We start from the raw sequence: 10,967 nt of genomic DNA, 5'->3' as shown, positions 1-10,967 counted from the left end.
AAAGAGTAAAAGGGGCCTGGGCCTTTCTCTTAAGATGGGTGGGATTAATTGAGACATAGGCACAGCCTGAGTCCCACTTTGGCCTGCAGTCCCCCGGAATTTTCACTTCCTTGTTGAGGTAAGAAAAGGGAAGACCCAAAGTGAGGCTTAGGTGCAGGGCTGTCTGCATTGGGGGGAGTTGAGGAGATAACCTGGAAAAAAAAGAAAGAATGAAAGAAAGAAAGAAAGAAAGAAAGAAAGAAAGAAAGAAAGAAAGAAAGAAAGAAAGAAAAGAGAGTATGGGCTTGACTTTAGCAACACAGACTTTCCCTGGGGCCCACTCCAGTTGCCAAAGGTGCCCTTTGGGTAAGGCCAGAGGGCGCCTGGCAGTGGCTCCGGTACTCGGCTGAGGCGGCGCGCATGCCTTTGAACGCCAGGCCGGGACAATGGGACGGAAACTGCCTTTGCTCGTGGCCTCAGGAAAGGCAAGCCCAAGGGGGCAGGGCTTGGGACCCAGACTAGACAGGACTTTCCTCGACCCACACAAATGCTCTCCACTCGGCGCCCTCATGTTCACTTATTTTTGCCTTTTACCTCCTTTGAGTCAGATCCCAAAGTCTTGGAAAAGCCAACAAGTTAGTCGCTTCTGCGTCCGAGCAAGCCAGCGGGCTCTTGCTTAACAGCGCTGGATTTTCGTTTATCTTGAGTAATTAGAGGCAAACATTTGTCCCAATGGGGGTCCCACTTAGGCTGATGAATTTGATATCTTGTTTCATTAATGGGCCATGTTTATCATACTTCTAATTATTTCAACTTTAAACACTATTCGTTCTTGTGAGGAGCTGGGAGTTGAAGCAGGAAGCTTTTCTCCTGAGGGTATTATTTCCATTAATAATGGTAAGAATCCTGAAGCAACTCCCTTCCCTCCCAAGGCTGAGGTTAGAGGTAGCCTTGGGTTGGTGGGGGGTATGGCTGGTAGGGAAGAAAGGTCCAGAAGCTGAATGACTTTGCTTTTTCTCTTGATAGCCAGCCAGTTGCTGTCAGGGAGTATGTTGTTTGAGGATTATTCTAGAATTTGTTGACTTCATCCTTTTCTGACCCTACGTATCTCTGGGTTCCCATCCCACTGTCCCCTGCAAAGCTCTTCCCTCAAAACCTTCTACCCAGCCAGCACACCATGTTCTACATGGAGACACTGCCCCTTCCCTAGTTCCTGTCCTTGAAATAAACGCTGGGAAGAGCTGTGGTAGGCCAGCTGCACCTGGCTGTTGGAGAAAGGGCTCTACCAGACTCCAAAACAGGGGACAAGGGCAGGGTTTTGAGAGGGCAGACTCCAGGGACAGGCACACCATGGAGGAAAATAAAGAGACGTGAAGGAGGGGGGAGGGAACCCCAAAGCCATATAATTCTCAATTGCTTTGGTCTTTAATTTCATCGTCTCATAAATGAGGAAATATCAGTTCCCATACTAAATTTTTATCCCCAGCTGATAAATATGACGGCAAATTTTCTTTGGGTCCTCGTAAAAGGGGACAGTTTCGATCAAACTAGTGGGGAAAGACTTATGCAGATAATACAAACAGAGTGGCCATAAAGTCTCTGCTGTTTCCCGCGGGATGATCAGTGAAACAAATGGCTCCCTCGATTGACTGCTGCTGGGGACTGTCCCAAGTCTGGTCTGGGGCCTAAACAGCCTAACCTTGCCCTGGATAACCCCCAGGCTGAATCCAGAGCTACCACTGCAAATGAAAACACAAAAGTATTTCAGATCTCCCCTGCCAGCCTGCAAATAAGTCTCAAACTCCACGGATCTTTCGATTTTCCACCCTGGAATTAAGGGACTCCTGGGTCTTCTTCTCCACGCCTGGTTGGGGGAATTCGGGGCACAATTCTTTCCTTAGTCCTCTTCCATCACAGCGGGCTAGGGCCTCCAGAAATCGGTCCAGCTTCTTCACTCATTCATGCCCGTGCGCTCGGCCCAGGAATCCTTTCCCAGACGGGGGCTCTGGTTCTTCGGAAAAAGGAAAGCCCACAGCCTTTGCCTAGGGAAAAATGCGGGGCTACCGGAAAGACAAGTTATTCCCTGGATTCCGTTTCCTGAGGAAGGGGTGGAGAGTTTAGTTCGCTTTGGAAGAAAGGTGATGGAGAAATCGAACGAACTATTTTAAACACACATTTCCCCTTTGCTTCTTCCCTTTAGTTAAAAAAAAAAAAAGCAAACACACACACACAACACACAAAATAGACCGCCCCCCTCTTCTCTAAAAAACACTCTCAGACTAGTCGCTTAAAAAGAACTCTTCTCGGGTGAGGTTTAATTGCCTCTTGTGCTCCTTTCCCGCAAGAATACGCCAATCCTCCAACCCAGCTAAGGCCTGCAGGTTATATTCAGAAATATCCCTTGTTTTAGTAGGGGCAAGGTCAAGCGGAAAACGAGGGCCGCTGGGGCATGAAGCAAAACACCCTACTAAGCCGGCTTCAAGGCCAAAGCCCAGAGGCCGGAGTTGTTCATCCAGTAGGGCCCAGGCTGCAACTTCAGGGTTGGAGAAAGGGTATCTCTAATCTTCAGCTTCCTCCTCCAGAGATCCCTAAGTCCACCGGGATTCTCTTTTTGCACAGAATGCCTTAGATGGCCGTGGCCAGTTCCCGGGCCCACTCTAGACACCGGAGATTCTCAGTTAGTCCCCACAAGGAACTTGCAACTCAACCAACCTCCAAGACCTGGGTCCGGAGCTTCCAGGCCTAAGGGCCAAGCCGAAGGAACCAGGAGGCAGGACAGCAGAAACTTTAGTCCACCTTTAGATTCTTTAACTTTCTCTTCCACCCCGAGCCCACTGGAGATTCTCCCCTCCTCCCCCAAAGCATCAACTGGCTCCCAATCCAAGAGAAGAAACAGGCGTGTGGGGTGAAGGAAGTGGAAGGTGAAGAGATGGGAAGGAATACCTGAATCTTGTCTTGACCTTTTAATTTGAATTTGACTGTTTTGAGCCCCAGCTGCCTCACTCTCTCCCGCATTTCCCCCCTCCCCGCCCCCTTTTTCCCTGGAGTCACAGGCTGGTTCTCTAGTAAACAAGCCCCACTCTTCCCAGAACAGCCCCATGTCCCTCCACCCACCCCACCACCATTCCACCCCCCACACACCGCTCCTGCAGCCTGGGGGGCGCTTCCTTTGTTCGCCAGGAAGGGCTCCCGTGCCCCTACCCCAAGGCAGCTGCTAGGTGGCGCTGTTACTCCACGCTGCGCGCTCCGCCTGCTGACAACTTGACCCCGCTGACGTCACGGCCGTCTGAATCATCAAGGCCATTTTCAAATCCCATTGGTCTAGCCGTCACATGGTGAGGCCCGAATGCGCGGATAATTATGGAGCTGATATTTCCCCCCTCCCCTTCTTTTTCCTCCCGCCCCTCCAACCGCCCCCCCCCTTCCCGGATGGGGGAAAAAAGATGTCAGCTCCTCCGCTGTAGTATTGCTCCTTAAAAAGCCCTCTCTCTGAAAATGACATGCCCTCGCAATGTAACTCCGAACTCGTACGCGGAGCCCTTGGCTGCGCCGGGAGGAGGAGAGCGCTATAACCGGAGCGCAGGAATGTATATGCAATCTGGGAGTGACTTCAACTGCGGGGTGATGAGGGGCTGCGGGCTCGCGCCCTCGCTTTCCAAGAGGGATGAGGGCAGCAGCCCCAACCTGGCCCTCAACACCTACCCGTCCTACCTCTCGCAGCTGGACTCCTGGGGCGACCCCAAAGCCGCCTACCGCCTGGAACAACCTGTTGGCAGGCCTCTGTCCTCCTGCTCCTACCCACCTAGTGTCAAGGAGGAGAATGTCTGCTGCATGTACAGTGCAGAGAAGCGGGCGAAAAGTGCCCCTGAGGCAGCCCTCTACTCCCACCCCCTGCCGGAGTCCTGTCTTGGGGAGCACGAGGTACCTGTACCCAGCTACTATCGCGCCAGCCCGAGCTACTCGGCGCTGGACAAAACGCCCCACTGTGCCGGGGTCAACGACTTCGAAGCCCCTTTTGAGCAGCGGGCCAGCCTCAACCCGCGCGCCGAACATCTGGAATCGCCTCAGCTTGGGGGCAAAGTGAGTTTTCCTGAGACCCCCAAATCCGACAGCCAGACCTCCAGTCCTAATGAGATCAAGACCGAGCAAAGTCTGGCGGGCCCAAAAGGCAGCCCCTCGGAGAGCGAAAAGGAACGGGCAAAGACCGCAGACTCCAGTCCAGACACCTCGGATAACGAAGCTAAAGGTAAGGCCGCCTGGGCCGTGGGGCCGGCTGGGACGCTGGGGACACTGGTCTTCGTGGTCAGGACTCAGGGTAGGAAGATGAAGAGAGGGTTGAGCCGAGGCCTAGGGAACACAAGGGTTCTGAATTGACCCGGGATTGAGGGTCCTGTTTGCTGAGCGCCAGGCTGGTGGTGTGTCATTTAGCAGGGGAAGGTAAAAGGCTGCGTGGAGGTGCCAGGCCAGCTCGGCCTTTGGGTGCATAGGCGGAGGAGGTGAGCATTACAGGCAGCCTGCGGTTACCCTGTGCTGCACCAGATCCGTGGCCATTCCTTGGCACCTGGTAGCTTTGGTTTGCTTTTTTAGTGAGGGTGTCTTGGGGGCTCATGTCCCCCAGAGCAGGTCAAAGCTCACAAAAAGCTTAAAATGGCGATCCTTGGGCCAGGGACCAAAGAAGGCTTAGAGATGAATAATTTCTTTTCAGTGCATTTTCCTAGTTGGAAAAATGTTTCCTATGAAACACAATTTGTTGTTTGTGGGTCCGATTTGTATATACAGTTTGCGCCCCTGCGATTTCTGTCTCGGCAGGGACCTTGGCTAGCCAGGCTGAGGCCGGAAGAGGTGGAGGTGGAGGGCTGCCCGCCACATCCCTCCCTCCTCCAGATGCTGGGCGTGAGAGTGGCTTTGGATCAGGGCATTGGAAATGTTCCTTTCCTTTCCTTCTTTTTTAATCTTTAAAATTTTTTTCTCTTCTCTATTTTTTCTAGTTATGTTTTCCCCCAATTGGTTTTCAAAAGCAGCTTATAAGTGAGTGGTTGGAAATTTTCTGTGTGCGTGGCAAGCGGTTTACTCCTGAGAAGGAGTGAGACATTGGCTGGATTTCTTTGTGATTTTTGGTTCATGAAAGAATGTTCAGCCAGAGTTCAAGCTCAGGGTTCAAGATCCATTTCTTCTGTAACTGGGGCCTTTCAGGACCCTGGGGCAGGGACTGCAGAGTTTGAAACAGGAACAGGATTGGGATATTGAGGGCAATGACTTTCCCTGAAAAGTTTGGAGAAAAAAAACCATCAGAAAAGGCCCAATGGGGAGGAATAAACCTGCTCCCCAAAATATTGGCTCCTGGTGGTGGTGTATGAGGCGGATTCATTGGTGTAGAAGTATATGAAATGTTGAGAGTAAATCAGACTGAAGGCGTCTTGAACCTTGTGTGTGATGCTTTGTATGTGGATGCAACTACACACGTCTGCCAGTGACCTGTGTGAGTGTGTGTGTGTGTGTGAGAGAGAGAGAGAGAGAGAGAGAGAGAGAGAGAGAGAGAGAGAGAGCTCTTGTGTTCCTCACACACACACACACACTTTTGGCGCGCAAGGGCAAAGGCTTATCCTCTTGGGTCTGCTCTGCAAAGATAGCCTTGGTAAATCAGTCCTTAGAGACTTTGACCAGATGACCGTGGCTGTGCTTGTGAAGATGGGGGAATGGGACTCCCACGTCACACACATATCCTTATGGCACATGTAGAATGCAAAGGTTTGATTTTATCCCCTCGCCGTAAACCTGGAGCTGAACTGGGGTAGGAGACTAGGGTAGAAAAAAACTTTGTCCTAGCAAAGTCAAGGTTAGCAAATCCACCTCCTAAACCCAAACTGCACCCATTTTGATAGATGCCCCTTTTTTCTTGTCCCCCAACAATCTAAGTCCTACTATCCCAAACTAATACCCAGGGATCGCACTTTGTATTGTCCCTTTTCTTCACCCTTTTTGGTGTTTCCTCCAGGCCAGAGGCAAAGAGCTTTTGGCTAAGGTCCATTTGTAATTTCTTTCCTCCTCTTAAAACCCAACAACCCCAATAAAAAATAAACAGAACAGAGTTAGATGTGGAGAGAGCCTGTAAACAGTTTGGCAAGAAGCTGCAGGTGCAGAGATTTGGAGAATAATTAAAGACATTGACATTCTCTAGACTCTAGCTTCAAGTTTGTAACACCCCCCCTGCTGTTTCCTGACTGCCCTGGGGAACTCTCCTCACCACCAATTCATACAAAATCCAGGACCCAGTAGCCTCATTTGGCATAAGGAAGAGAGGAAGCAGGGTGCACACAGAGCTGTCAGCAAAGTTATTTACTAGGTACCAATGGCTCCCTAGTCTTTGGACTCTATATTTCCTTTCTCCCTTTTAAAGGGTGGTTATGTTCTCTTCTGTTACCTGAAGAGCAAGGCTGATTAATTTCAGCAAGAATACATACTAAAAAGAGAAGCTAACAATAAGATTATGGAAACACATGTTATGATATCTTCTCATATATGCAGCCATTTATCCATACCCCTCCTGTGTATACAGATGTATATGTTTGTGTATTGGAAAACATACACATCTACCTTCACATAGACTCTAGGGGATGTCAATACCTTAGAATGTCTCCCTTCCTTGAACTTAAATCCTCTGGTCCAGGGCAAGTTGTCTGAGGATGCCTCAGCATGCCTCAGAACGGTTGCCCCTGACCCTGCTGCTCAGTCAGGCTTCTCTACCTCAGTTATACCTGAGGCAGATGGCCAGGAGAGAAGGGGGTAGCAAGAGGAAGCTCTAACAAGACAGCAATCCTGTGGCAATTCAGGTGGAAATAAGAGTTGGGGGCCTAGTGAAGGGACTCCTGAGATGTCTTTGGCTGCAGAGACAGGGACAGAATACCTCCACAGAGTTGAAAGGAGCTAAAGCTCTCCAGGAAATTACTCTGAACTGTGGGGTAGACCTCACTGAAGGTGATTTTTCTATCTGGCTGGATTTTTCAAGATCTGGAGCAGAACAGAGTTGAAGGAAAGCTTGAAGAGGTCTAAGACAACCCCCAGGATCAGGAGAGGCATTCAGAATATGTTAGGTTAAGGAGAGCTTGGGTAATTTAAATTTAGTAAACACTTTGAGGGTAAGATCCTCCTCTCCTTTGTCCCTGTAAGTCTAGACCCCTAAGAAATCCCCAAAGCCCAAGAGAACCTGCCCCCAGGCTTGTGAGGCTAGAGCAGTTCCCCAGTGCCTCTTCATCCACCCTCTCCCCAAGCAGGCTTTTCCAAAAGCTGCATCCTGAGGGCTTGCTACTTCCAGGGATACTTATTTAAATAATGTTATTTTTAACAGAGGAGATAAAGGCAGAAAACACCACAGGAAATTGGCTGACAGCAAAGAGCGGAAGGAAGAAGAGGTGCCCCTATACTAAACACCAGACGCTGGAATTGGAGAAAGAATTTCTGTTCAATATGTATTTGACGCGAGAGCGCCGCCTGGAGATTAGCAAGACCATTAACCTTACAGACAGACAAGTCAAAATCTGGTTTCAAAATCGCAGAATGAAACTCAAGAAAATGAACCGAGAGAATCGGATCCGGGAACTGACCTCCAATTTTAATTTCACCTGAGCCAGCGTCATCTCCTCCCCCTCCCTGTCTCTCCTTTCCCCGCCCCTCCTCCCTTTGTGCCTGGTGATATTTTTTTTTCTCTCCCTGAGTATAAATGCAACGCGCCTGCAAAAAAAAAAAGGCAAAGACCTCAGACTCTCCTTCCAAGGGACCTATGGTTCGTGCTGCAAGGATGCTTCCAGCTAAAGCATGAGAAGTGGGGTGCTGGGTTTCGGGGTGTTGTGTGTGCCCTCAAAGATGGGGTGGGAGTGTGGCTGGTGTGTGTGTCAATCCCTCATTCACCCATGCACTCACACGCAGCATTCTGTTCTCCATGCAAAGTTAAGATCAAATCCACCCGATTATAGGGGAAAGAAAGGGGGGGGGAAACGACCAGAGAGGGTCTCGGAGAGCACATCAGAATGGCTCCCTCCTTGCTGCACCCCCCCTTAGAATAATAGACAGTCTTGAAAGTTTGCCTAGTATTTGTGTGTTTGTCATAGCACCCAGCGTCTAGACCCAACCCTCCCTGTGTCTTTCCCTCCCAGTGGCTCTGAGAATCTGCTTGAAGTATTTGTACTGCTTTCTGCTTTTCTCCTCCCCCTCCCAGCACCCTGTATCTTCCATCTACTAACATCTCAGAAATCCCATCCAGAAGAACAAAAATATTAAAAATAGAATATAGCAAAGTAAAGACAAAATACCCCCCCCAAGTTGTCCTGTCCCTGTCTGGGAGTTGTGTTATTTAAAGATATTCTGTATGTTGTATCTTTTGCATGTAGCTTCCTTAATGGAGAAAAAAAATCCTAATAAATTTCCGGAATCTTAATCCTCAAATGGGTGGTTTTTTTGTTTTTAGTGGCTTTTTTAGCGACATCCCTCCCCCTAAAACACTGAGTGTGTGGATATGTGTGTGTTTTGTGTTTGACTCATCTCCTACAGCCTTTCCAGAGTGTCTCTTGGCGGGTTTAATGTAAGTGAGAGACCATAACGTTGATTTAAATATTATCCAGGTGACCACAATAAGTCAAGGTCATAAAACAGTAATGTCAGGACGGTCTTGGTGCGCGCGAGAGGTGGATTTTATGATCTGCAAATATAATGTGGTACTGCAGTAAAAGATGCATTTAAAGGTGACTGGAGGAGGGAAAGAGGCAGAGAGCAAACTGCAATCTTGAGGAGCAGACGGATCTGATTGCCTTCGGTACTGGGGGCTGGGTGCACCCCACCACTGCTGGGGGGGCGCCTCAGGAACCCCCACCCATATAAACAGAGGAATAAACTTAACCACCGGAGGGGCACGAGGAGCTCAGCCCCCCCCCACCCTCCCTCAACAGCAGCTAACAGAAGCGCCAGCAGCAGCAAGAGAAGGAAGAGGCGGCGACAAGGTAAGAGAATCGGTTTCTTGTTCTTCTCTTGGCGTTGGACTGAGGACTAGCAGGGTCCCCAGGTGCCCTGCGAGCAGCGGGCAGAGCAAGGAGGAAGGTGTTTCGGACATCTGTGTTTGCTGAGAGCTCCGGATTTGCCTTTGGCCGCCGGCAGTGGAGGGCAGCGGCTCTGAGATCCCTCTCCTCCCCCTCCCGGCCCACTGTCGCTGTGGGGTTCGGTGGTTAAAGGGGTAAATTGGTGGTTTCGGCTTCTTTATTTTTGAAGGTACTTAGGGATGCTTGGAGGTCCACCCATCAGTTTAGGTGTCTCTTGGTCTGGTTGTATGTTGGGGAAGAGAAGGATTGAAGCTTGAAGCTTGTGTTTTCTTGGTTTTGCTGGTGTAGGCGTGAGCCTTGTCCATGTTCTTGGTCCTTGTGTTTCCTAGCTGTGGGGTTTTTGCCAGGCAAGTGGCCTGACTGAAAGTGATTCCAGAGCACAGGCACAGGCGCTGTGGTTCAGCCTCCCATGCTTGCTGAGAAGCCTGAGACAGAGTCTGTAAGCAGAGGAGAGGAGAGCCAGATGGACAAGACACGGACCTAGCTCAAGAGTGGAAGAATGATCCAGCTCCCTCCCCCCAGGGCCAGGACCAGATGCAGGGGGATAGCTCTACTGCAGTACTGGGGGTGGGGCAGGTATTTGGTGGCTAGAGACCCCATCTCACTAGATTTTCCAAATGCAATTTGCTTATACCATAAACTAATGGAGGCAGTCATCCTTTGCCCACCCAGCCACCCAAAGTCTGCTCTCTAGTCCTTAGGGCAGAAAGGGGATCGGGCTGAATTTCTTCCTTCCCCAAGCCCATTCCCTTCTCCTTTGGATAGATGCAAAGCCGAAACTCTGGCCCTGCTTGCTCAGCTGATCTGTGGCTTAGGTAGTTTCATGTTGTTGGGATTGAGTTTTGAACTCGGCAACAAGAAACTGCCTGAGTTACATCAGTCGGTTTTCGTCGAGGGCCCCAATTCACCTATCCTAACCCTTCCCTTCCTTGTGGGGCTGCCCCACTACCCCATTCCAGATAGGGCACAGTGGGTGCAGACTGAGGAGGTCAGGCTGTGAGTAGAGGCCATGGGACAAATTCTGGACAACCCTGCTTTACAACCATCTCCTTCTCAGCCTGTCCCAATGTCTGCAACTGAGGGAGAGGGCTTTTCTTTCCCCTGTAGTTATTGTCTCCTGAGCACAGTTGATAGACAGACAAAGGAGGTCCAGCCAATTCCAAGGAAATGCTAGAGTTTGAGTTTGGCCTGGTGGGCCAGTTCAGTTGGGTAGCAGGGTGGGGCAGAGTCAATAAAGGAGAGAAAAGCTCCTAGAAAGAGGAAGGAGTCTCCGAAATGGTTAGTGTCTCTCCCTGCCACCTCTAGAGAGAGTGCAGTGCTCCTTAGGAAAGTGGAAATGTTGTTCCAAGAGTTAGGAAACTCTGAGAACAGTGGCTTCTGCTTCCCTCCATAGCTCCATCTCCAGGGAAAAGGCATGCATGGGAAGTGAGCAGGTTACTGGAGAAACACCAAGTCCAAGTAGAACCCTTCCCAAACACACCCTGTTAAGGGCAAAAACCCAGCTCTGGTCTGTCTAGCTGTCTGTTACCGATAGGCCTAGGTATGTGTGTCTGCTAGTCTGCGGCTGCTAGGCATTTGTCTGTCCTTGTGTTCTGTGGAAATGTCTGGGTAAACAGATGTTACCAATGCCCACCATTACCATATTGTTGAGAAGGCTGTTGGCTGATTCTAGGGGGCGGAGGGGGGAAGAATGGGGCAGAGGGAGATCTGAGCAATGAGTAACTTTACAGACCTCCTCCACTGTATTCCCCTCGGCTTTCTCAATTCTGGCCTTGGTTTCTGCAGAGAAGAATCTCAAAAAAAAGGTTTCTTGGTCTTCAAAAATAATGGGGGGTCTGGGGAAAAGGGAGACAGAGGGCTCTGTTTTCAAAGACACTGGAAAGGGGAAACTCAAAGGAGGTT

The 10,967-nt window shown here is 50.1% G+C and overlaps 1 protein-coding gene across 1 annotated transcript; it reads left to right on the top strand.

The window, feature by feature from the left end:
* The first annotated feature begins 3,375 nt into the window (after positions 1 to 3,375).
* Positions 3,376 to 8,410, top strand: Hoxc10 (homeobox C10). The gene is made up of 2 exons (XM_005067337.4): positions 3,376 to 4,225; positions 7,325 to 8,410. The coding sequence occupies exons 1-2, from the start codon at positions 3,475 to 3,477 to the stop codon at positions 7,600 to 7,602; spliced, it is 1,029 nt and encodes a 342-aa protein (XP_005067394.1). The 5' UTR covers positions 3,376 to 3,474; the 3' UTR covers positions 7,603 to 8,410.
* Positions 8,411 to 10,967: the final 2,557 nt, after the last annotated feature.

The sequence above is a fragment of the Mesocricetus auratus genome, unplaced genomic scaffold (assembly GCF_017639785.1).
Source record: "Mesocricetus auratus isolate SY011 unplaced genomic scaffold, BCM_Maur_2.0 Super-Scaffold_100010, whole genome shotgun sequence".
Lineage (NCBI taxonomy): Eukaryota > Metazoa > Chordata > Mammalia > Rodentia > Cricetidae > Mesocricetus > Mesocricetus auratus.
The sequence above is the reverse complement of the archived record's forward strand: the minus strand, read 5'-3'. Positions and strand labels throughout refer to the sequence as shown.